Source organism: Mustela lutreola, chromosome 6 (assembly GCF_030435805.1).
Source record: "Mustela lutreola isolate mMusLut2 chromosome 6, mMusLut2.pri, whole genome shotgun sequence".
Taxonomy (NCBI): Eukaryota; Metazoa; Chordata; class Mammalia; order Carnivora; family Mustelidae; genus Mustela; species Mustela lutreola.
Genome location: NC_081295.1, coordinates 31194579 through 31222020, shown reverse-complemented (window position 1 = coordinate 31222020; position 27442 = coordinate 31194579). Strand labels below are relative to the sequence as shown.

At 38.4% G+C, this 27442-nt stretch overlaps 1 protein-coding gene and 1 pseudogene across 1 annotated transcript; one reads left to right on the top strand and one right to left on the bottom strand.

Annotated features, from left to right (window-relative positions):
• Positions 1-854: 854 nt before the first annotated feature.
• Positions 855-928, top strand: LOC131834862 (small nucleolar RNA U3; annotated as a pseudogene).
• Positions 929-3304: 2376 nt separating this feature from the next.
• MCHR2 (melanin concentrating hormone receptor 2) lies at positions 3305-26479 on the bottom strand. The gene is made up of 5 exons (XM_059176323.1): positions 26277-26479; positions 17775-17984; positions 13085-13279; positions 10083-10202; positions 3305-3620 (listed from the first exon to the last, which is right to left on the bottom strand). The coding sequence occupies exons 1-5, from the start codon at positions 26456-26458 to the stop codon at positions 3305-3307; spliced, it is 1023 nt and encodes a 340-aa protein (XP_059032306.1). The 5' UTR covers positions 26459-26479.
• Between the last annotated feature and the right edge of the window lie 963 nt (positions 26480-27442).

The following is a 27442-nucleotide window of genomic DNA, read 5'->3' as shown; positions in this document are numbered from 1 at the left end:
AGGCGGTTATTAAATTAATGGTGCATTTTAAACATGAATTGTATTTTAGAATTGAGAACTCATTGGAGATCGTTTTTTTCATCACCCAAGTAGGTAGAATTGATCTATAGGAAACAGGAGACACTGGATTTTCAGTTCTTGAGATTGGGTAATGTTTTAGGCATTAATTCCGCCCCCCCTCCCCCGTGGAGTCCAGCATAGTATCCTAGCGGTAAATTCTTATGTAGATATCTGTTAAAATAATGAATATACAAACACCAAAAATCAAGATACGAATTTAGCATAGTTTTTTGGATGGACATTGCTGTATTTGAGCTAACTGCTGAAAGAGCAAATGAAATAATTTAATACTATCCTTCCTGGGGTGAAGTCATAAAGGAGTCATAGCTCTGGGCTATTCCTAAGCAATAAGCAAGGAGGAGGCTACGTGTAGAACGAACTAAATTTTTGGTATTGAAAAGTGTCAATGAAAAAACTGGGGATGGTAAAAGAAAATATTGTTACTTTCTATATTTTGCTTTGGGCTCATTGTATAGACTCTGGGAAATCAATGGAAAATTCATCTCTGCCATCTTGAATAGAAGCCCAAGCAAATTATGATGAATCAGGTTTTTTTTTTTTTTTCCCAATTCTGTAGCTTTTAATACATACTTACACAATCTTGATTTACTCACTGAACTCTCAGGAATTTGTTATAGTCATTAAGTATCATCTTTAATTTTCTTATTAATTGTTTCTCACTGTCCCCAAAGGAAGGAAAGTTTGCTGGAAAGAACTCAGGACTAATTTTTAGCTGCCCATTAAGAGTGGCTCTCTCGACACACACTAGACTGTGTTAAAAATAACTCTATCTTAAAACTATACTTTCAGGGATCATTTCTATAGTTTGTTACTAGAGAAGAGTCTCTGAATGTGTAAAAATAATGATCTTTCTCGGTGTTATTTTTCTCATCTGTAGCATCTGATAATCTCTAAACTATCTTTCAAGTCCAAGATTCCATGACTTCTGTGATAACGTAACCCATGAAAAGCAGTAATTTCTAAGACTTCAGGTATAATACAAGTGCCTCAATTTCTGAGAATCCAATGTGATAGTGCTGTTTGACTATTAGCCATATTTAGGACACATTTTACTAATTCTGAACTCTTTATGCTTCGCTCAGGAGAAGCTATATTAAGGAAATGTGAAATCCTTTATATAAGAAAGCCTTACAAATACAAGCTACAAGCCAGAAGTAAATAATTATACAAGCATTATTCATTAATTCATATTAATTGGTCAAAATTTAAATGAGGTACCTTAAATTGAATAAGCATATAGTTCTGATTGTAAGTAATGACCAATTCCCAAGTATTAATTAGATATGGGAAACTGATCATTAACTTGTCTTGAAAGTAAACATGTACACATATCATGGGCAAAAATACGAAGCAGAGGATCTCTATGAAACCACTTCAGCAAATTTGCATCTGTCCATGTGTGTGTGTGTATACATTTATGTATAGAAAAACTGTATAGAGGCACAGAAATGAGTTTAATAGTCACCCTTTTTATTTTTTACTTTAATTAAATGTTAAAGTTCTTTACAAGTCTTAATACATATAAATTAAATCACTAACCAATTTATATACTGGAATTTTTGAGGCCTGTTGGAAATGCTATTAGAAAAATGTCTGTTGGTTTAAAGTCATTTAAATCTTTAAATTCATAATATTGTCTGTATTAAAAAAGACAATGGAGGTAAAGTCTTCAGCTATTTTTCAATTACCAGATGACAATATCTGTGTATGACCCGTGGTGGTGGGTCTTCAGATATCAGGGTTACTCACTGAACCCCGACTATGCACCTTAGGGAAGTGAGAAGGAAGGACCCAGCTTCTTCTGACCTTGTAAAGGAGCACCTAGGCTCTGGGTGTAGCTCTGTAGAGTTCAGTTAGAGAACTGACCTACATCAGTCTCATGTTGTTTACATGACCTTTAACCCAGATATGTGTTTACATATTACCTTGTTTCAAAATGGTCTTTAGGAGATCTAGAACCAAGTACTTTGCGTCAAAAGTCATGTGTCTTGATAATTGAGATGTAAAACTTGACATTACGTTGTTAAAAAAAGGTGGTCTCTGTGACTCTTTTCTATAAAGGGTAGATTAAAAATCAGTTTAAGACATCCACGGAGCAAGTGATTTTATGATTTAGATGAAGGAGGTGGGTTTATAGATTTCATCCACAAACAAAATAACAGTGTTTAACCTTTGTTGAGAATACAGGCTATAAAAGTCTTTTTTTTTTTTCTTTCTATACAAAGCGCATGTTTTATATAAGCCCAAAGAGGAAGAGATAGATGTAGTGAATATCTACAAATTTAGGGGTATTACTTTTGTACCCTTGAACAAACATATATTGTATCTAAAGAGAATGTATCAAGTACGTGCTTAACATCCTGAAGAGTACTATCATTAATATGCAGATGCTGGTTTCTGTAATTCATAAGCATGAGAACAAAGCTAAATGCAAAATATGCTTAAACCATTGACTAACTTCTTACAGACATTAGTTATTTCCTTATGGGGCTACATAAGAAAGCAAAACCCCCCAAATTATTGACTTTCCAGAATGATAGTTATAAGTTGCCAAGATGGTGCTTTCAAAGGACAGAAACAGGAAGACCCGAATTTTAGCCCATCTCTTTGTACTGCGTAGCATCAATCTATCACTTAACCTTTCTGAGGCTAAGTAAATTGAGGTAATACATACCTTATGGGTTTGTTACATGTGATCTTACATATTGCATATTTTCAATACATGGTGACTGTTACGCTAACAAGTGGAATTGATTATCAAAGACATTAGATGGGACCATATGAAATTTTGTAGATAAAAAGTGGCCAAATTTCAGACCTCATTGTACAATGTTCCCCTCCTAGAAACCTCAAGAGCACTGTTGCAGTGAGCAAAGTATGGATGGCAAGGTCAGATTTCTTTGTGAGTTTTCAGTTAATAGTCATGGGATGACTTTTTATCAGTGACTAGTTTATAATACACTGAAATAACATCCACAACCATGGAGTTCAGGTATCTTAGACTATCCCATTCCTCACTTTCAATGCAGACAAATATTTACATTTTAGTAAAGTTAGCATATTAAAATCATTGCATTTGAATGGTTACTTGTCCATTTCATGCTCCTAAGAGTCACAAGGGCACAGGAAGGATGGACACAAGCACGCTGCTTCACCTGCCCTTTCTAATAATACCAATAACATAGGCAAGTCTATCTAGACTTTTGGTGATCCATATACTTTCCTAAAAGCTTGATTTCAAGGTATTTTCTATATTGTTGATTTCCCTCTCAGTCACTCTTCTTTGCACTTGAGGCAGGCGTTTCCGGAAATTTCCACTCAGCATGATGTAGAGGAAAGGATTAATGCTGCTGCTGGCATAGCTGAAACAGATGGAGAGATAATAGCCTACATGGAAGGCCAGTGTGGGCTGCTCCATCTGTAAATTCACCAGTTGTATCACATGGTAGGGGGCAGCACTCAGGATAAAGACTGCCACCAACACCAGCACCATCTTTGTCAGCTTCATCACTCTCTCTTTTGGAACACTGGGGTTGTAACTACAAAGGAAACATTAGGATAGACAGAATATAAACAACCATAGAAATTGTGGGCAATGGTTTCTTAGAACTTCATCAACAGAGATGTAATGCAGTTACCATGTGCTCCCAGATATGTTGTGATGAGAAGAACAGATTTTGCTCCAAAACAGAGATCTACAGTCTAACTGTGATATATAATATCAGACATAATATCAGATATAATATCAGACAAATCCAGATTGGGAACATTCTACAAGATACTTGACCAGTACTCCTTAATACTCTTGAGGTCATGAAAAATAAAAAAATTAGGAAACTGTCATAGACCAGAAGAGACTGGGGAGATATGACAACCAAATGCAATATGGTATTCTGCATTGACTCCTAGACCAGAAAAAGGACTTTAATGGAAAAACTGGAGAAGTCCAATAAGGGATAGAGTTTAGTTAGTAGTAATGTCCTAATGCAATATTCTTTGCTCTGACAAATGCATCATGGTAAGGTAGAATATTAATGGAGAAACGAAGTGAGGCATATATAGGAACTCTTGCTACTGTTTATGTCACTTTTCTATTAATTTAAAATGATTCCAAAATAAAAAATATTTCAAAATTCCCAAGTTTTGTCATGTTATATTTAAGCATTTAATAGAAATGTTCTAGGGACATAGTTGAAGCAGATGAATAAGCCTGGGGAATAATATAAAAAAAAGCATAGCAACTGAAAGTTGTTGTAAGGTAATGATTCCTCTGTAGTTTATCACAGCAGGCACCATCATTCCTCTAACTTCTTCCATTTTGAGGCATAACTGGACAGTATGAGTTATGCTCTTTGCATTTCTGAGAAAAGTGCTGTGCACTGACCATCAATGAAAGCTTCTCAGGAGACAACTCAGGGAGAGTGCCTTACAGTTCAGTGTGACTGCAACTCTGGCAGATGCGGGTTTGACCCAACTTAAGCCCAAGGCAACCCCATACTGATCCATTAACAACACAGAAATAAAACCTTGCCCACAGGAGGCAAAGAGAGCCATTACTAATGAATTACTGGACTAAAGGGAAATGCAGTTCAGCCATAATAGTAAGGACATGCAACATGTATGGGAGAGACCCCTGAAGTGTTGGGTTCTGGTGAACTAAAGGATCTCTTCTTCAGAAGGCCACTACTTTCAAGAGCAGAAGATGTAGTTGATATTTCTAACACATAGAAACAGAAACAGAGTTAGATAAGATGAGAATCAGAGGAATGGGCCCCAAAGGAAAGAACAGGACAAAGTCACAGAAAGAGAGCCAAATGAAATGGAGATAAGCAAAATGCCTGTTAGGGAATGTTAGGGAATTTAAAGTAATGATCATAAAGATACTCAGTGGACTGGAGAAATTACTGAGAGTAAAAATACACTAGAGAAAATTAATAGTAGATTAGAGGTATGTGTGCTGGCAAAGTGAGCACAAAATAGTATAATAGAGGAAACAGAAGAATGGATCAGTGACCTACAAGACAGAATGATGGAAAGCAATCAAACTTAACAGAAGAGAAAAGAAAAAATTGAAAAATTAGAATAGATTAAGGGAACTCAGTAACACAATCAAGCATAATAATATTTGCATCACAAGGATTCCAGAAAGGGAAGAGAGAGAAAAGAGGGCAGAAAATTTATTTGAAGAAATAATAGCTGAAAACTTTCCTAATTGGAGGAAGGAAAAAGACCTCTAGATCCAGGAGGCACTGAGAGCTCCCAATAAAACCAACCTAAGGAGATCCACAGCAAGAGTAACAAGATAATAATAATTAGAGTAACAAGAAACAGTGATAGAGAATTTTAAAAGCAGCAAGAGAAAAGAAAGCATTTACAAACAAGGAAACTCCTTAAGACTTTCAATTGATTTTGCAGGCAAGAAGGGAGTGGCATGATATTTTCAAAGTGCTGAAAGAAAAAAACCCCTGCAACCAAGAATGCTCTATTCAGCAAGGCTATCATTCAGAATAGAAGGAGGGATAAAGAGTCCCTTAGACAAGTAAAAATTAAAGAAATTCATCACCTCTAAACCAACCTCAGAAGAAATATTAAAGGGAATTCTTTAAGTGGAGAGGAAAGATCATAAGCAGGAGTAAGAAAAGCAGAAAGCACAAAAGCAGCAAAAATAGATATATCTATAATAATCAGCCTAGGGATTCATAAGATAAAAGGATGTAAAGTATAATATCATATACTTAAGATATTGAGAGGAGGGAAGTAAAAATTTAGTGCTTTTAGATCTAGGGTTCAAACTTAAGAGACCACAGACTATGCATAAAATGTCATATATAACCTAATTATAACCACAAATCAAAAACCAGTAATAGATTAGCACAATATAAAGAGAAAGGAATCCAGGTATATCACCAAAGAAAGCCATCTAACCATGAGAGAAGAGGGTAAGAGAAAAAAAAAAAGAACTATAAAAACAACCATAAAATAATTTTTAAAATGACAATAAGTATATACCTATCAATAATTAATTTTAATGTAAATGGACTAAATGCTCCAATCAAAGGTAGGGTGACTGAATGGATAAACAAGTAAGACCCATCTATATGTTGCGTACCAGAGACTCATTTCATTCCTAAAGACACATGCAGTTTGAAAGTGAAGGGATAGAAAAGAGTCATCATGCAAATGGAGGTTAAAAAAAAAAAAAAAGCTGGGGTAGCATTACTTATATTGGACAAAATAGACTTAAAAAAAAAGACTGTACAAGAGACAAAGGATAGATACTACATAGTCAAAAAGGGAACAATCCAACAAGAACATGTAACAATTGTAAATATTTATGGAAACAATATGGGAACACCCAAATACATAAAGCAGCTATAAACAAAAATGAAGGAAGTAATTGATACTAATACACTAATAGTAGGAGATTTTAATACTCCACTTGTATCAATGGATAGATCAGATAGGAAATCAACAGGGAAACAGTGGCTTTGAATGACACATTGGACCAGATAGATACAAGAGATATATTCACAACATTCCGTTTTTTTTTTTTTTTTTTTTTTTAAAGATTTTATTTATTTATTTGACAGAGAGAGATCACAAGCAGGCAGAGAGGCAGGCAGAGAGAGAGGAGGAAGCAGGCTCCCTGCTGAGCAGAGAGCCCGATGTGGGACTCGATCCCAGCACCCTGAGATCATGACCTGAGCCGAAGGCAGCGGCTTAACCCACTGAGCCACCCAGGCGCCCACAACATTCCGTTTGAAGAGTGGAATACACTTTCTTTCAAGTGTGCATGGAACATTCTCCAAAATAGATCACATCTTGGGCCACAAAACAAGTCTTAAAAAATTAAAGAAGATCGAAGTCATATGATATATGTTTTTCTGACCATATGCTATGAAACTAAAAATCAACCACAAGAAAAAAATCTGGAAAGAACACAAATACATGGAAATTTAATAACATGCTACTAAATAATGAATGGGTCAATCAAGAAATCAAAGAGGAAGTTTAAAAAATGGACACAAATGTAAATGATAACAAAACGGTCCCAAATCCTTCAAATGCACCAAAAGCTGTTCTAGGGGGGAAGTTTATAGCAATACAGGCGTACATCAAAAAGCAGAAAAATCTCAAATAAACATCCTACTCTTATATATAAAAGAGCTAGAACAAGAACAAACAAACTCAAAATCAATAAAAGGAAATAAATAGTAAATAATATAGCAGAACAAATGAAACAGAAACAAAAAAAACCCATAACAGAACAGATCAATGAAACCAAGAAATGGTTCTGTGAGGAGATAAACAAAATTGATAAAAGATTAGCTAAACTCATTTAAAAAAAAAAAAAAAAAAAAAAAAAAAAAAAAAAAAAGGGCTCAAATAAAATCAGAAAGAGAAAAAAATAACAACCAACACTACAGAAATGGAAACGATAATAAAATATTATGAAAAATTATATACCAACAAATTAAACAACCTGAAAGAAATGAATAAATTCCAAGGAACGTATAACTTCCCAAAACTTAATCAGGAAGAAACAGAAAATTTGAAATGGACTGATTACAAGCAATGAATTAGTATCAAAAAGTTCCCAACAAACAAAAATCCAGATCAGAGGGCTTCCCTGCCAAACATTTAAAGAAGAGTTAATACCTGTTCTCAACCTATTCCAAAAAATAGAAGAGGAAGGAAAGCTTATTGTTTGAGGTCAGCATGACCCTGATACCAAACCAGATAAAGACACTACAAAAAAAGAACTATAGGCCAATATCTATGATGAACACAGATGCAAAAATCCTCAACAAAATATTAATTAGCAAACTGAATCCAACAAGACATTAAAATCATTCACCACAATTAAGTGGGATTATCCCTGGGATGTCCAAAAATAAACCCACTATATATATATATATATATATATATATATATATATATATATATAGTGTCAATTAATCTTTGGCAAAAGAGGCAAGAATGTGCTATGGGAAAAAGACATTCTCTTCAACAAATGGTGTTGGGAAACTGGACAACTACATGCAAAAGAATGAAACTGGGCCACTTTATCACACCATGAATAAAAATAAACTCAAAATGGATTAATGACCTAAATGTGAGCTCTGAAACCACAAAAATTCCAGAAGAGAGCACCGGCAGTAATTTCTCTAACATCAACCATGGCAAGATTTTTCTATCTAGGTCTTCTGAGGCAAGGGAAACAAAAGCATAAATAAACTATTGGAACTATATCAAAATAAAAAGCTTCTTCACATCAAAAGAAACTATCAACAAAACAACAGGACCACCTACTAAATGACAGAAGGTATTTGCAATGACATACCATAATAGAATTACCATATGATCCAGTAATGTACCACTGGGTAATTACCCCCAAAATACAAAAACACTAATTTGAAAAAGATAGATGTAACTCTGTGTTTATTGCAGCATTATTTATAATAGCCAAGATATGGAAGCAACTGCAGTGTCCATCGATAAACATAGATAAAGAATGTGTGATATATACATATAATGGAATATTACTCAGCCATAAAAAGAATAAAATTTTATCATTTGCAACAACATGGGATGAGCTAGAGAGTATAATGCTGAAGGAACTAAGTTAGTCAGAGAAAGACAAATACCATATGATTTCACTCATACGTAGAAGAAACTAAACAAATGAAGAAAGCAAAAAAAAAAAAAAGAGACAAAAAATAGGCTAAAACTAGAGAAGAAACTGGTTGGCAGAGGGATGTGGGTGGAGGGAAGGTTAAAATACATGAAAGGGATTAAGAGGGGATTAATTAAGAGGAAGTTATGTGTGGGAAATCTAGTGATTTTGTCTGTCCAAAATAAATACAGTAGTCCAGTCTAAGGACAACAAATTTTAATAATATTTTTAAAACCCAACATGTTATATATTCACTGACTCACTCAAACAACTTGGCATAGATAATTTCAAGTAGAAAATAATTTTTTAAAAAGATGTGTTTGTTTGTTTTTAGAGAAAGAGAGAGCACGTGTGCATGGGAGGGAGGGGCAGAGGGAGAGGAATGGAGAGCGAATCCTTAGCAGACCCTCCCCAAGCCCCTACCCCTCAGTGAGCATGGAGCCCAGGCAGCGCTCTATCTCAGGACCCTGAGACCATGAGCTGAGCCAAAGTCAAGAGTCAGATGCTTAATGGACTGAGCCACCCAGGACCCCCTAGAAAATAATTTAGATTTATTCATAGAGTTTTTTTTTTTTTTTTTTTAAAACAACAACTATTTTTTTTTTTTTTTTTAGATTTTTTGTTTTATTTATTTATTTGACAGACAAAGATCACAAGTAGGCAGAGAGGCAGGCAGAGAGAGAGGAGGAAGCAGGCTCTCTGCCGAGCAGAGAGCCCGATGTGGGGCTCGATCCCAGGACTCCGGGATCATGACCTGAGCCGAAGGCAGCGGCTCAACCCACTGAGCCACCCAGGTGCCCCTATTCATAGAGTTTTATAGACAAATATCTTTAACGTTTCTTCCCAAGTCTATTGTCTTAGTAAGTCTTTGGCTTTACTTAGTACTAATTAATCTTGTCCTAAGTATTCATGTGTTAATGAGACCCCTATCCTCCAAATTAAAAATTTAAAACATAGAAGTTAGAAAGTTATACATGGCATCTAAGATATTCATATATGTATACAACTCTGCGAAATGTACAAATAAAACATTTAAATAACATTGTTGATGACAAACATAAAGATATTCTTTAAATAGTATCTTGAGTTCTGTTTACATTTTTATGAAACCATTACATCAGTGATTGTGACATTTATCACTGAGAGATACTCAAATAGCTGCTTCAGAACTTGTCCTGTTTTCAGAAATCACTCATGTATACATTAATGCCCATACATCTAAATGTATGTTTCAAGTGATTGTTGTTTAAATTTCTGTTGTAGATGTTTTAGGATCTCTGAATTGTTCTTTCAACAAGTAAAGCAAAATGGGGTAAACACTTACCATCTGGCATCCTTATTCTGTTGATACATCTCCCAAGTATAGCATAAAATTAAAATATAGCACACCAAAATCAAAGGCAAAGGAAAAAAAAAAGTTGTTATCGTCAGATAAAGTGTATACCTGTAAAATGAGAGAGAGAAAGAGAGAAGACATAACTGTCATATTCCCAATGCCAGGAACTTTTACAGTTTATGAGGCATGGTTCTCAAATTTTGGGGGGCTTAAGATAAAAGTCCTTGGGGAAAAGGTAAGGATTTTTGTTGCTTTTACATAGAAAAAAATAAAATAAGATAAAAACAGAGAGGGGGGTAAACCATAAGAGACTCTTAACTATAGAGAACAAACAGGTTCACTGGAGGGGAGGTGGGGGGGGGGAGATGGGGTAACTGGGGATGGGCATTAAGGAGGGCACTTGATGGAATGAGCACTGGGTGTTATTATGCAAATAATGAATCATTAAATTCTAGTCCTGAAACTAATACTACATTATATGTTAGCTAACTTGAATTTAAAATCTTGAAAGAAAAAAAAAGCTCTTGCTTTCCATTGTGTGCTAGCAACAGTGCTTATCTCTTCTCTAGCCAAGCCAGAGGCTACGGAGTAGGAACAGGAGAGAATATGTATTACCATTATCTTTTAATGTTGTTAACAACAATAATGAACAGCAGGTATCATTTATTATAGAGTAGGCACGGATATGAGTACTTTACATACTTTAAACCACTGAATTACTACAACCCCATGAGTACAATTGCCATTAGTATTCTGCTACAGAGGAACAAACTAAGGCACAGTGGTGGGAAGTGGCTTGCCCAAGGTCATCCAGCTAGTTAGTGATGAGCATCTGGGTAGGATGAACCCAGACAGACAGTTGAGCTGCACAACCCACGCTTGTAATCAAGACTCCAGATGGTCTCTCAAAGGGCCTGCTGTGAAATAGGCCAGTCTTTTCCTCCATGCTCCCTCAGGGGAAATTTTCAGGTAGGCCAACTCCATTTCTGTACAGATGCCAGGTGTCCTCCTTTCTGGGAAGAAGCATGGCATTGGTGGAAGCAGGCAGCCCACGTTGGGTGGGTGTGGACAGAGTGACAGGGAGAGAGAGCACCTGGAGCCCAAGGGACTCTGAAAGCCGTACAGTGGTTCCAGTCTCAGTTCCCCATAAGAACTTAACTCTAGGAGGATCCACAGAGGCTAGAACTTCAGAATATCCTTTATGACAACTAACCAAAAAGAACAGAAGCAGGTTCTGGTGCAAAACTGTGAATTATTTCTTTGGCAAAGGCTGAAGTCATACAGTCATCTCAGGTTGGGCTCCTCTTTAGATATGTTGGGGTCCATATTAATGTATCAGCCAGTGGTGATTAAATATCATTTCCCCGGGGCACCTGAGTGGCTCAGTGGGTTAAGCCTCTGCCTTCGGCTCGGGTCATGATCTCAGGGTCCTGTGATCAAGCCCCGCATAGGGCTCTCTGCTCAGTAGGGAGACTGCTTCCCCCTCACTCTCTGCCTGCTTCTCTGCCTGCTTGTGATCTCTGTCTGTCAAATAAATAAATATCATTTCCCTTTAGATTGGTAGATGGCTTTTACCTGTAAGTGCAGCCAGTGCTGGTGGGAGAAATAACGAATAAACAATAAATCCTACATATGTTGCAGTCCTCTGGAGATTTTCATTACTGGATTTGCAGCCTTGCAAGGGCCTCTGGCACCATCTCTCTCAGGCCATGACTACATGATGCAGAAATCACTCATCTCTTCAACAAGTGGTGTATGGGAAAAAGGAATCCTCCAGAACGACTTGAGATAATATATGCAAAAAGCACCTAACACAATACGTGGCACTTAGTAGGCCATCAAAAAATTTTAGTTATAGACTCCAATGCTGTGTTCAAAATTTCAAATAAAATTTTTCATTTAATTTTTCTTTTCAAATTAAAATGTGAGAAGTCCCTGTGTTGGCTGCTGTATTAGCTGCTGAGAGCTCTGTAACCAATTTCCACAAGCTGGATGGCTTGAAACAACAGAAATTTATCGTGTCCATTATGATGACTGAAGTCTGAAACTAAGGTGTTGGTGGGGCTGGCTCTTTTGGGAAGCTCTGAGGGAGAATCGGTTCCATGCCTTTCCCCTCGCTTTTGCTAGTTTTGGGCAGTGCTTGGTGTTATTTCACCTGTAGATGCATCACCCCAGTTTCTGCCTCAGTATCCACAAGCTTTCTCCTGTGTGAGTCCCTTCAAATCTCACTTCTCAGGAGGACACAAATCCCTGGATTTGGGCCTGGCTCTAATCCAGCGTGACTTCATTTAATTTAATGATATCTGCAAAGACCCTATTTCTTTCTTTTTTTTTTTTAAAGATTTTATTTATTTATCAGAGAGAGAGAGAGGGAAGAGAGCGAGCACAGGCAGACAGAATGGCAGGCAGAGGCAGAGGGAGAAGCAGGCTCCCTGCTGAGCAAGGAGCCCGATGTGGGACTCGATCCCAGGACGCTGGGATCATGACCTGAGCCGAAGGCAGCTGCTTAACCAACTGAGCCACCCAGGCGTCCCCAAAGACCCTATTTCTAAATAAGATCACATTCACAGGTCCTGAGAATTAGGACTTGACTATCTCTTTTTGGGAGGAACACCATTCAACCAAACTCCAGTGGCATACCGATACGGTCTGAGTCTCAGTAACTTCCTAGACCCTTTTGGAAATTTTGCCTCTGCCTTGATTTTTGTGTTTCTGTTGTACCTGGTTGCCATGGACCTTTAAAATCCATATTTAAATATATTTTTGTCCACTGAAGCTACGTAATTAAACTCCAAATCTTTTTCTAAGGGTTACCCTCCCCTTAAAATCGAACTACCAACCTGATTGCGGAAAGCAGAAAAGTAAGCGGGGAGACTGCCCCTTGGAGGGTCCCCAAGGACACTCTGCACGGCTGCTCACACGTTGACAAGGAGGATGAAGCACTCCACAACTTAATTCAACTCTATTTTTCTTAAGTTTTAACAACCTACCGGAGTACATCGTCAGGGGATGTTAAATCAAAAGCACAACTCTCCACGCCGTCTTTAAATTTGATGACCTTCGAGTAGACCCAGACAGGCAACGCCAGAATGAAGGAAGCTGCCCAAAGGCCCAAATTGATGCGGATGGTCTTGTACCTCGTTCTCCAACTTGTAAGTCGAAATGGTTGGACGAGAGCCAAGTACCTGCAAAGCCCGTTAAGAAGGGTTTAGGAACAATCAATAAAAGCACTGAGCTCCAAGGATGAAAGGTTCATGACAAGAGTAAATTATTAGTATTATTATCCTCCCTGAAGCACACCTCTATCAGGGTAGAAGAAAGTTATATTTTTTAAGAGCTGGCTGGTACCTGTAGAGAAAACAACTCCTGACCCCGCAAGTCTGAATAAACCACTCACTGAAATAACTGTCGTTTCCACGAACACACTGATAATGGTGAAATTTAGTCCTGTGCAAACTCTCTCTCTACAAAGGTGGTTCCCATGCAGGCTAGGCTCTGGAAAACTTTGTCTCTGAGTGGGGGTTTCCTCCAGGAGGGAGAGGCCCTCTTTAGTGACGCAGAGGCAGGAAGGAGGCAAGTGCTCTGGCTGGTAGGAGAGCCCGTTGGCGGGATGAGGCTCTGGCGCACTGGGACAGACATTTTGCCCAGATGGATTTCCATTGGGGGCCCCAGGCTCCTGGAGGTTCAGTTCACAGAAATCACAGTGAGGACACACAAACGTGACTGGTACAGACAATGCAAATTCCTCAAGGAACTTAGGCTGGAGCCCAGAGGGGGGATGGGGGCTAATTTCATAGGGAAGGGTGTTTTCTTTCTTCTCTCTTTTTTTCCCCATTTCTGATTCAGAAAAAAAGGATAATCATGAATTAAACGTGAAGTCCTGACATACCATATATATTTGGTTCTCTAGGAAATCCAAGAAGAATTTTTCAGAACCAACTGGAAACTAAAGAGGCTAGACCCAGAAGGAAGAGTGTTTGTGGACACACACTTCTGCTGGAGGTGCAGGTGTTGGAAGGCAGTATTTGTAGACATTACATTAATGTAAAATATGTTTTGATGGTCATTTAATGTTTAAGGAAGATTTAAGGAATCTTCTTAAGGAAGATTTATAAAAAGAAAAAAAACATTCTTTTTCCCTATTCTTTCAATTGTGCATAAAAGGCAGGACTTTCTAAGGGATACTTATTAAGGGACCATTTGGCATGAAGGGAGACTTTTGAGGCTCAAGGTACCTTAGCCACTCCTCCTTCTGCACACGGCACCTTCATTATCTGTGGCTAAGGAAAGAAGGACTCCTCCCCCCACCCCCTTGCTGGGGAAGGGAATGGAGCAGTGATTGTACAGATGCCCAGCCATCATTCTGTCAGGGATTAAAGGGTGAAGGAGTTACGGCATCAATAGATAAGGGAATCTTCTCTGATTGTATCCTCACCCCAACACCTTCCTTCCTCCAGCTGAAAACCCCTCCCTGGCTTTCCATGGCCTTTCAGATAAAATTCAGAATTCTTACCATGGCTTGCAAAGACTTTCTTCACCTGGTACTGCCTGTCCCTCAGGCTGTAGCTTGTGTTAGTCTCTCCCTGGCCTGCCTTCAAGCTCTCTTCCCTTTCAGGGCCAGGTGTATGCTGTCCTACCTGCCTGGCTCCCTCTGATTGCTCTTGCTCTTCCTTGGAGTCTCTGTGTCTGTGTCTCAGAGAAGCCTGACCACTCACTCTCTACAAGGGCCCGTGACTATATATGCAGATTGTAGGGGAACTCTCCTTTCCCTTCCTAGTACCTATCATTGTGTGGAAATGCAGATTCACCCATGTGACTCTTCACTTAATATCTGTCTACATCTCAGGAGTGGAAGCCCCACGAAGGAAGGAACCTTGACTGTTAGTTTAATGCTGCTGTATCTCTTATATCCAGCAGAGTTCCTGGCCTATAGACATACTCAAAAATCTGCTGGATGAGTGAATAAATGAATAGGGGATTTGGCTTCTGCTTACTGATTTTTGAAGTTCTAGAGAATTTATTTACAAAAGTAATCTAGGCAGCTTTCATTTGGAGGTATATATTTTTAATATTTTGGACGTTTACAGAACTTTTTTAGTATGGATTTGGAGGTAGGCACCCACTTTGGAAACACTACACATACATGTAGATATTACTTATCAGAGCAAGAAGGATGAAAATGATCAGAAACACTTAAAACTTGGGCTCTATTGAATTCGCAATTAAAAAACACTTAATGTATAAGCAATAAGGCTTGCTGATGGCACTGACATAGTCAATGCCATGGTTATGGCCTTGCAAAGAGAAGTACATTTCTTTTTAAAAAATTGAAGATATGGTTGAAGTTTTATGCATATAGTACAGTTGGAACTCAAAGAAATGCTGAAGAGGAAAAGGTTCAGTTTTATAGAAACTTCATTTTTCTCTGGTCATGTAATCGAGTGAGGGCAGAGAGAAGGATAAGGGTCCTAGTGTCAATTCTGAAGTAAAATTTTAGCATAGTGTGTCCACTAGATTTAAAAAAAAATGAAATTCAGGTATATAAGACACATATGCACATGCACACATTCACTCACAGTAAAAGAACCTGTGTACAGCTGGTCTGCTCCAATGAGGACAATGTCCGTTCTCTTTGTTTGCTTAAGAGGTTTACAGAAGAGGTATGATTTTCCTTCTTTAAAGAAAAAGCCAATACTCTCCGGCTTTCAGGGTTTAGGGTTGCAAGAAATTTTATTATCTCTGAGAATGGGATTACAGTTGGTAAGACTTGTACTTAAGTTTCTTGCAGTGGGCCTGCCCTGTGCAGAGCCCTCTCCCTGTGTTGGGAGGCTGGCAGGCTCACCAGGCTTTACTCAAGACACTTTCAGCCTTGGCTGGCATCAGCTGAACTAACCAGACCTACACAGTACATTGATTTTAAAAATGCAGTGTTAATTATAAATTGAGAAGCACACTCTATATTTTGAGAATTCTTTTACAGGAAAGCAACAGGTTATAAAAAGTACATTGAACATCACCATCATTATTCATGTCTGAATAATAATGATTCAGTGAATGATTTCTTTAAACCTTGCTATTCCTTTGTTAATTCATTTGAAAAACTGTTCATCACTTCTCCACCCCAAAGGCACATGTGGAAGGGTAAAAGAGACAGAGTTGAGAAAGGAGTTGCAGATGGACCCAGGGCAATTTAACATAGCCCTCAAGACTGAGAGTCATTCATTCATCAATATTTTCTGAGCACCCCTGTGCCAGGCACTGTCACACAGATACTTGGGATATATTAATGATCAAAGACCCTGCCTTTGTGGAATTTACCTCTGAGGGGCAGGGGAAGTTGAACAATAAACAGTACACAAATACATGCACACATAAAATAAATTAAACTATGTGATATATTGGCAACAAGGGAGACAGATAAAGCAGATCCGGGTGGCGGTTAAGTGTGCTGGCTTGGGGTAGGGATGGGAAGATGGATGGAGACTTTATGTGGGTTGGTCTCTGAGACAATTCCCGTTATGCATATTACTGTGTCTTTAGGGCTTGTTTCTCTTTGGAGAAAGCTGCTAAGACCTAGTCTGGAGGTCCTAGCTTCTGAATGATGCAGGGACATCCTAGTGTGCCTGCGTCCTACAGAGGCCAGTTAAGGAGGTAATTACTAGCAACCTGCCCTCTCTAGAGACAGCTTGGTCCTGGACTGGGCTCCACCACTCACTGGCTTCACAAGTACCCACCATCACTATCGTCTCCTTTAATAACACTAGTTTACATTGTTGGTGAATATGGTTGTGGTACATTCCAGGTCACAGTCAAATGCACTTCTAATGTAAAATGGTAGCATTTGCATTAACCAGTTATAACAAGGGGTATAAAAATGGTCTTCCTGGTACTGGAACATCTCTTTATAGCTATTCAGGAGCCCAGATCTATTCCCCAGATTCCTTCAAAATGCTAGGTGATCACAGGAGTCTGTGAGATATTGAACATACCAGTAAGATATTGAACATACCAGAAAGAGCCCTGAACAGAGTGAGGAGACCTACTTTAGTTCTCAACTCTGCCACTGACTTGCCAAGTGCCTTCAGAAAAGCCCCTCACTTCTTGGGACCTCAGCTTCCTTATTGCAAGAACGATGCACTCATTCTGGCTTCCAACCTTTCATGATTTCCAGATTTTTTTTTTTAAATCTTTCAGTGAATTATAAATAAAACTATAGTTAAGAAGAATGATTTTCAAAAACAGATTTTAGTGTCTTAAGTTTTTCCATTAAAAAACATATTTCGGGGCACCTGGGTGGCTCAGTGGGTTAAAGCCTCTGCCTTCGGCTCAGGTCATGATCTCAGGGTCCTGGGATCAAGCCCCGCATCGGGCTCTCTGCTGCAGGGAGTCTGCTTCCTCCTCTCTCTCTGCCTGCCTCTCTGACTACTTGTGATCTGTCTCTGTCAAGTAAATAAATAAAATCTTAAAACTATATATATATATATATATATATATATATATATATATATATATTTCTATGAAAGTTGGAAAGAAGATTTTTAAGTCCTCCAATGAAACTAGCAAAGGAAGAGGAACTTGGCTGTTACAAACCAGCACCAATGTTGCTTAAGTTGGGATGACAGTGGGAAATAACAGGCACTTCTGAATTATGTTAAGCTATTTCAAAGTTTCTTTACTTACCTGTCCACACTCATCACAGTCATGATGGCGCTACAAGCAAACTGGTTGCAGGTATCCAGCGACGTGATAATGGTGCAGAGGGGCCCCCCAAACACCCACTCTCCTCCCCGGGCCCATTGATGAATAAGAAAAGGCATTCCAATGATGTGAACCAGATCAGCTACAGCCAGGTTGCAGATATAAATGTCAGGAATGGTTTTTTTCCTGGACCTGAAAGAAAAGCATGGAAACTGAGGATTGATATTGACAATATGCCCCTTCTTCAATTTATGCCACCTGTTGCAAATTGTTAATTATAAAAATGAATTTTAAAAAGAAGTTAAAGGAACACCTACCCAAATGCACATACAAATGCTTAGTCTTGTGCATATTTAAACATTCTGAACTACATATCTAATAACTAACTGTGGTAGCTTAAAAATATGGCCACCAAATCTCTGATATTGCTTTTGAAAGGTGGAACCTAGTTTTGTCACTTTGAGGGTGGTTGGGCTTAGTAACCCACTTTTCACACATGTAATTTGGTGGAAATGACAATGTGTGACATAGAACATAAAGGCATTATAGAGTTCCTCCTTGCTCTCTCTTGGATCATTTTCTCTGGGGTAGCCAGCTGCCATCTTGGGAAGATACTCAAGCAACTCTTTGGGGACATCCACATGGAGAGGTCCACATGCTGTCAACAGCCAGCACCAGTCTTCCAGGTGTGTGAGTGAGCTACTTTGGAAGTAGATGCTCCTGTTGCCTTGGAGAGGAGCGTAATTGCAGCTTGGTGAGAGACTCCAAGCCACTGAGAGAACCACCCAGTTAAGTTGTTCCTGGATTCTCACCCCTTGAAATGGTGTGAGATAATAAATGTTTATTGTTTTAAGCCACTAAGTTTTGGAGGTAGTTTCTACATAGCAACAAATTATACCAACTTGAAGCTTACTCCAGAGAAAGGCTAAGTCCTTGCTTATGCCTATCACCAAAGATAGCAGAACAGGGAAAACAAATGGTTTCCATCGTATAATGCATTTTTTTCCCCCCACTGAAGTGGAAGTCAATCCTAACAGGTCATTGCTAAGGAAATTTCAACCTTTTCTTAGAAATATCCTAAGAAACTTTAACCCACTAGCAAAGACTATAAATTAAGATGTCGAAATCCAGACAAAGTAAGAGAAGAAATCTGAAAAGGGTAGACAGGTAGAGGTCGGGAGGATGATCTCATGGCTTCTGCTGAGGGAGTGATTTCAATGCTACCTAGATATGGCACTCTTCTTCATAGGCAAAAGAATTTCCTAAGAGCAGAAATTTATATTAAAAATTCACTTGGTCCCTGTGTTCAAGGAGTTGGGACATACAATAATAAACAGGTAACATCTTTATCTGAGAGATGATATTCATTAATTCAACAAATATTTTATTGAATACCTATTATAGGTCAAGCATAATATTGTGCTCTGGGGCTGCAAAGCTAAATAATCTATAAACCAGAGCATCAAAGAGTTAGTACTGTAGATACATCTAAATACACGATCCCGTAGGGCGATGAGAGAAAGCTAGTACAAGCACAGGGACACACAAAACAGGCCTCTGTCCCTCCCTTGGGGACAGTCAAAGCAGTTTTCTTGGCAGAAGTGGCATCTGAACTGAGGACAAATAAGACTTTTAAGAGCATATAAAAAATTAGCCCTAAGGTTATGTCACAGTTGCTAGTTCAGGGCTTTGCTCCTTGCTTGGAGGCTAGTGTGTGTCTTTATTATTCATTGGCTAAAAATTCTACAGCCCGTGAATTTTATTTCTAAGCCAGTGAATCCTCTTGTGAGACTAGTCAGCGAGGATATTTTACCCAGGCCCTGGCAAGTCCAAGTTGTGTGGGAAGTTACTGCCGTTGAGTACTTGACTCAGCAACCACACTCTGGGCGTTGTCGATGCCACTATAAATTATGTTGACTCCTTGTCCCCAGCAGGGGATGACTCATATCAGAAAGACCCAAAATGAGAAGAGATTTGAGGAAAAGATCTTGTCAACCAGAAGAGCAGCCAAGGATTGTCCTTGGTCTCTCCTCCTGTCTTCTCCAGGCCTGTGGCAATGGGAGATAGCAGGGATGAAGGATAGACCCTAGAGGTCAGGTAGAAAAATTTCCACATTGAAAAACAAAAAACAAAAAAACAAAGCATTATGGACATTGGGGAGGGTATGTGATTTGGTGAGTGCTGTGAAGTGTGTAAACCTGGTGATTCACAGACCTGGGGATAAAAATATATGTATATAAAAAATATATGATTATAAAAAAAAAAAAAAAAAACAAAAACAAAGCAGAAACATCACAAAAACTCCCATAAATCTTAGCCTATAAGCAGATGTTATTTCCATTTGAATTGGGATATAAAGTGCTTGCTTAGGATCTAATTGCAGCAATTAGATTCACGGCCCTTGCTCTTCTCCAGACAGGACCCATCATTTACTGATAATGAATTATGGTAATTCCATTGTTGAGGACAGTACAGGCCATTAACTGGCAATTAAAAAAATTAAGTGTTTCTAAATGATATTCTGTATAGAAAAGGAGAATTCTGAAGCAAAAGATGATCTGGGCATAAGATAATAGGGTAACAAAAATACACATTATGTCTATTACTGCTTTCTTTACTCAAAGTGACAGCATAGAAATTAAAACACAAATAAAGAGAAATTGTAAAATCTCTATCTATATAACTTGCATTCTTTTTTTAGGTTTAATTTATCTTCAGATTTTCCATTGCCAGGCTTCATTAGATTTCTGTCTCTCGTGACTCAAACATTTAAAATAAAAAATATAGACTAGTGTGAACGTTTTAGCTAACATGTTTTCCATATGGTTAACATGGCCATATCTAATGTTCACTAATTTGGAGAATGATAAAACAAATTACTGTTTTCCTCATTACCCTGCAATAAATTATATAGTTGTTATAAACCATAGTTTGCAAGGATATTTAATCAAAAGGGAAACATACTGATTCAGTAAAAAATTCCTAATTATGTATATAGCATACATTTATGTAACATCTAAATAATGTATGTCAACATGTGTTTAAAAATATGTTGCAATCATTTATCTATTGGTTACAGTGATTACCTATTGGGTAATAGTAATAGGACTGATTTTGACTTTAAAATTTTTCTATTAAGGGGTGCCTGGGTGGCTCAGTGGTTTAAAGCCTCTGCCTTCAGCTCAGGTCATGATGGAGCCCCGCATCGGGCTCTCTGCTCAGCAGGGAGCCTGCTTCCCCCTCCTTCTCTGTCTACCTCTCTGCCTACTTGTGATCTCTGTCTGTCAAATAAATAAATAAAAATCTTAAAAAAAATTTTTTTTTTATTAAAAATGTGTTTACATTTTACAGTCAGAAATGAGAATATATGCTATGGATTAAAGAAAACTGCTGAAACATACAACACCGCACACACAGAAGGCCATTTCGCTGGTCAGTTTGCTTTCAAATCCATTCCCCACCTTCTCCAGCTCTGTTCCTAGGTGTCCTTGCCAACTGGTTTTTGGTTGGTTTTGGCCAATAGGAAGCACTACTGGGGGGAAACTGGAAGATGGAGGAGAGGAGAGGCCAGGGCAATTCCTTGTTCTTTCTACTGTTGGCATCTCTGGGCAGTAGCTGCATTCCATCCATGGTTCCACCTTCATTCCATAGTCCCTGTTCCATGGCCCCAGACCCCATTCTGGCTGTAGCTCCCATTAGGCAGCCCAGACTCCTGAGGTCGGTAAAACCACCTGCCTCTTTTTCTCCATCCAGCTCAGGGGCCAGGAGAAGGGAAGTGGTGTTGGGGTGGGAGATGGTGGTAGGACAGGGTAGAAGCTTTCTGCTTTTGTGTATCTCTGGGTTTTCTTACCAGCCCCCATTAGGTTTTTAACTCGAATTGAATTAAATTCCTATTTTGAACCAACCAACCCCAATGGATTAGTAGTGATTTTGTGGAGCACACTGTGCTGGAAAGAATTCTTCATCTTCACCCAGGTACTACTTACAGGACAAGCCTGTGCTCAGACTGGAGATGACTGGCAAGGATGGGAAAGGTTAGGGTCAAGGGACATATTTGTCAGCCTTGCTCTAGATACATAGTGTAATACAGTTGAAAGAGAACCTTTCATTTTCATTTCTATGCCCCCATAGTGTCCTTGGGCAAGGCATTCAACCCCTTTAGATTCCAGAGTTGTCTTGGTGCACTTGGTGCACATCGCAAGGAGGCTCTCTCAACAACTTTCCATTTCAGGTGAATAGATGTGACTGAAAAGTTCTGCAGTATCTAAAACATAGGATATGTGTGCAGCAAAAGTACGGTCTATCTGTAAGAGCTTACGTATGACTGATACTCTGAGAATGGCTGAGGGCTGGGTCAGAGGGAGCCAGTAGTTATGATTTAAGCTGACTTGGAGAAAGGAAGAAGCCTTTTTCTAAGTATTTCCCCTCCCCATCTGTCTTAGCAAATGGTCTCCCACCATCAGATTATTAGTGTTCCTTCAGGTTAAAGCACTGACCCTCTTGTAATCTCTGTATAAAATGTAGACATCGTTAGGAGGGTTTAAAGTAAGGTGTTTTAATAATTCATGATTTAGTGTGAATTTGTTGACTTTATAGGGAGTTGAGGTTAGGGAATGATAGAAGAGGACTTTTTATTTATCAGGAAGAAGAGCATCCCTTAGAGTCTTTGCCCACATGAAGCTGACTGTCAGCAGACAGGTGAATGATGTGTTCAGGAGGTAGGGGTGAGGGACTGATGGAGAAGAACATCCTCCCCTTTGTGGAAGTAGCTTCCCAGGGCCCACTGAGACCGTGGAACATAGTTATGTAATGGGGTTAAGTTCGCTAGTCTCTCTCTGAAGAATAAAAGGGAGAAATGATTACGCTATAATTGGCCCAATTTCCCTCTTACATTTTTCTAATCTAGCTTCCTTTTGACTAGCTGTGAATTTAACGTGTGACAGACTAGTAATGATCTGGCCTCACTACTTTTATAGTCACCTTTGTAATGCACAAATTGCTTCTTACTCTTAAAAATAGCCACACAGAACCTCCGTCTTCCTCAAATCTGTTTTTTTTCATACATGTTTCTAGTTTTCCTGTGCAAAGTTAGAAGTTAGTTCATTGCTTTCTTCCCAGTATCACTAATGATCTTACTGATTTTAGTTCTATTCATTTTCTGAGATAAATATTCATCATAAATAGGAAAGTCCCTAAATCTTTAGATGTATCTATTTCTCCTTATTTTTAGGGTAGTTTTAGTATTCTAATTAGGCCACCCATCTGTTAAGAAGGCAACAAGTAGAAGATCATGGCAAAACATGATGAAAATATTAATAACAAATTGCCTTAAAATTTTTGGAGAGCAATTAAAAAAAAAGTGTTAGATTAATTCCAAGCCAAAAAAGAAATTAAAGTTAATTTGCTTCCACATGACTTTTAAAAGATGAATACATTTTTGGAGAGCAATTTGCAAAGAAAAATATTAAAGTCCTAGTAATGAAAGTTAAAATTAAGTTGCTTCCAAATGTTTTTTGTGGGACTAAAAGATTCATCTTAAATTCTCCATTAACATATATCTTCTCACATATTATCTATAAAATGGTAATGACACAAAGGACAGATTTTTCACAGTCATTGCAAATAAATTGGTCAGTATGATGGCACAGGTTTTCTTTTTTCTAGTTAAATGGTTATTTGTTTTATGCTGAGAATCTGTTTCCAGGAATTATAGCTCAGTATCGACTTTTGGAAGAGTTCATACTCCACATTTCTTCTTTTTTTCCAGATTTGTCTCCAGATGGGTAGATAGGGTCAGACCATTATCTATTGGTGTAATTTGAGGGGAACCAAGAATTTTCTCTGTCCCCATAGACCTCTTCAAGAGCTTTTCACAGTGTCTGAAATTTAACATTGAAGAGTCTTTGCATATAACTGTTGCCTGTAAAAAATGCAACCAGTTCTGCAAAGAACTCGATTTCTCCTCAAGGCTAGATCTATGGGTGTGAGGTACGCTGCATGTATCTCTAGGAGAGGCCAGCAAAAATACCAAGGAGTATGAGAGGAAGATGGAAGGAGAAGTGAGCAGGAGCAACAGGCAAACAAGAGAGAGCTAGAAACATTCTCATGCTTTTGACTATTAACTCTCTACTTGGTGTTATTTCCTCCTTGAGCCTTCCTGAGAATATCTGATTACCTCTATTTTCCTTCCTGGAACTCATTATTTGAGCCATCTTTTTTTTTTTTTTTTTTTTTTTTCACTTGATTGTTCCTGATGTCTTATATTATTTTTCAGTTTTATGTGTTTAAATCTTTTAAAAAATATATATTTATTTATTTATTTGACAGAGAGAGAGAAAGAGAGAGAGAGAGCAAGAGAGGGAACACAAGCAGGGAGAGTGGAAGAGGAGAAGCAGGCTTCCTGCCAAGCAGGGAGCCCGATGTGGGGCTGGATCCCAGGACCCTGAGATCATGACCTGAGCCAAAGGCAGATGCTTAACAACTGAGCCACCCAGGCACCCTGATTATGTGTTTAAATCTTTTCCACTAAATGGGAACTTTTTAGAGTCAGATGCTGCCACATTTCTTTGATATTTTCATAACCCTTGGTGCTGGGCTTGCAATAGGTATTAGTAATACATACTGCGTTGAACTACTTCTAGCACTTAAAAAAATTAATGTAAAAAGCTTGATATTCCAAAAACCAATATTGCACCATATGTTAACTACTTAAAATTTAAATAAAAAAAAATAAAGTGCTTGATGTTCACTAATGACTTTACAGGATACAATACAAAATACCTTGAATTCATTGACAGTAAAATTCTAATATATTAAATAAATCTTCAGTAATGGATGATGTAAAAAATGCCATTCATAATGCTACACTTAACTGCAGAGATAATGACAATAAAAATTTGAAAGTGGGCATGCTGATGAGAAGCCACCTGAGGAAAGCGACCCGTTATGAGCTTTCTCAGGGAGGGTGTGTCATCTCCATCACCATCATGATGGCTGCTCTTGTTCTTAATTGCTTCTGTGATGATTCTTTTATCCACATGGTAGATACACCCATCTTTCTAGTTTTGATGATTTTTTAAAAATGATCTTTATTTATTTATTTGAGAAAGCAGGCAGGGAGGAGCAGTGGAAAAAGCAGGCTCCCACTGAGCAGGGAGCCCAATGTGGGGTTCTATTCCAGGATCCTGGGATCATGACCTGAGTGGTAGGCAGATGCTTAACCGACTGAGCTACCCAAGTGCCCCAATTTGTTTGTTTTTATTAGTGTGGAGAAAATAGCCTGGGATTCTCAATAATGGGATCCGAGTTCAATTCCAGGACTATCACTTTCTAGCTGTGTGATGCTGGACAAGTTATTCTCTTTCCTAAGTCTCTTTCCCTAAATGGGTATAATAATAGTACTGCTCTTTTCAGGATTAAATGAGATTGCAACAGAGTTGCAATCTGCTTTGTAAGTATAATATGATACGCAAAAGACTGTTGTAGTTGTAGTTATGTGTTAATATTCACCTATTAGGAGGTACTCTCAACTGTGTTTTCTTATATAGAAGCATGGATGAAATTTTCTTTAATGATGATTATAAGCATGATTACAGACTAGGGCAATAACATTTAAGATCTTATGTTGATTAAAACAAGTAAAGCTTAAATGTAAAAATTATCAGGATAGCAAAGATATCAAGCAGTGATGGGGCACACTGACTCTGCACACTACCTCTGAACCCATGGGAAACAAGTAAATCTATTATTATTTTCCAGGTTGAGCTTTATGCCACGGGGTTGAGAGGACGGAGGGAATTACCTGAGTGAGGTGGGAGATGTGAAGCAAAGCCAGCAGGTGTTGGGAGCAGATGGCTCTCAGTTTGGCCTACATAGGGCTGGTCTACACTGAAGGGAACAGCTCACGCTTGGTGACTGCCTGAATCTTTGGGTGATCAGGTGGAGTCTCTCTCTTGCCCAAATGAGTGCAAAATAATCTCTTTAACCAACTGGGGGGGGGCACAGTTTTTGTTTTTTTTTTAAGAATAAATATCAAAATTCCATCTTTATTGGCTGTATAACCATCTCTGAGCTGTACACAGGATAACTCCTGTTGTTGAAAGTTGAAAATAAAATGGTTGTGTTGTAGTTTTACTCCATGCCTGGGCTCCAGCTCTAGAGATTCTGAATTAATTAGTCTAGAATGAAACTATGTATTAGGATTTTTGAAAGCTCCCCAGGTAATCTTATATGGGGCTAAGATTGAGAATCATGGCTCTAAAAATTTACCAACCCAGCAGGAAGCATTGTTTGTCTTTTCATTTTGAGTTTTGCAATTCAGATGGTACTTAATACATGATGCTAATATCTGTAGAACCTTCTTTAATGCTCTTAACCAAATCTTTCCAAAACCGATTTCATTAAGAAAAATCCTATAGAGGGAAAAGGATTCATGTAGTGAGTATGGAATGTGCCTAAATTCTGGAAAACAATAGAAACTCTTACCTTATTATAGTGAATACAATGAGGACATTGCCAACCAGCCCCATTGAACAGATAATCCCAATCATAGAAGGGAGGATGATTGTATCCACAATTCTGAGGGTTTGATAAGCAGATTCTTTATTGCAGGATTTGTTTAAAAGTTCAGCAGAGGTGTTCCAACAGGATGAGTGAAGTGAATTCATTGTTTATGAACTTCCAGTGGTTAAAGCTGTGAAAGGATAAGAAGTGATTTATTTTTTTTTCTTTCTTTCTTTTTTTTTTTTTTTTTTAAAGATTTTTATTTATTTATTTGAGAGAAGACAGTGAGAGAGAGTATGAGAGGCGGGAAGGTCAGAGGGAGAAGCAGACTCCCCATGGAGCTGGGAGCCTGATGCGGGACTCGATCCCAGGACTCCGGGACCGTGACCTGAGCGGAAGGCGGTTGCTTAACCAACTGAGCCACCCAGGCGCCCCAAGAAGTGATTTATTTAATGAGTTTTTTAAACAGTTCCACGAAAACAACATTTCTTTAACTTCATTGAAAAAAGTATTTATTGGGGCCTTCTTTGTACCAATAACCCATGCAACATTAGATTCCAGGTGAATAGGACTGTTCTCAGTCCATAATGGCCTCACAAATTATCAAAGGGGATATGTAAACAGCAGATTACAAAACAGTGCACTGTGATAATACGCATATGTTATCACACCTTATTGTTTTCTTTGAACACTGCTGATACTTACTCAGTACACATAGGTACTGGTCATTTACAGCTGGCATCTGTTCTTATTTGTCTGTGTGTCTACTAGTATTGATTAGAACCCCTGCAATACTTATACTGTTAAACATGTCTTCTCTGTCTGCGGTAAAGTGCATGGGGACACCAACTCTGATGATTTGGGAATGGAATGCAATACGATTTCCTGAGATGATTCCTGGGCTATCTTGAAGGATGATGAATAAGAGTCAGTTCATTAGGGGTAACTGGGTGGCTCAGTTGGTGGAGTGTCTGAGTCTTGATCTTGGCACAGGTCATGAGATCGAGTCCTGTGTTGGGCCCTGTGCTGGGTATGGAGACTTTTTAAGATTTTCTCTCTTCCTCTCCCTCTGCACCCACCCCTCCCCCAGCGCGCGCACTCTCTCTCTTTCTCTCTCTTAAAAAAATAAGTAAGTAAGTAAGTAAATA

Coding starts and splice junctions, on each gene's coding strand:
- MCHR2 (XM_059176323.1), bottom strand. CDS start 26,458: ATGAATTCACTTCACTCATCCTGTTGGAACACCTCTGCTGAACTTTTA. Junction 17,985..26,276: donor ATTGTATTCACTATAATAAG/GTAAGAGTTTCT, acceptor CTTTTCTTTCAG/GTCCAGGAAAAAAACCATTC. Junction 10,203..13,084: donor TCCCCTGACGATGTACTCCG/GTAGGTTGTTAA, acceptor CTCATTTTACAG/GTATACACTTTATCTGACGA.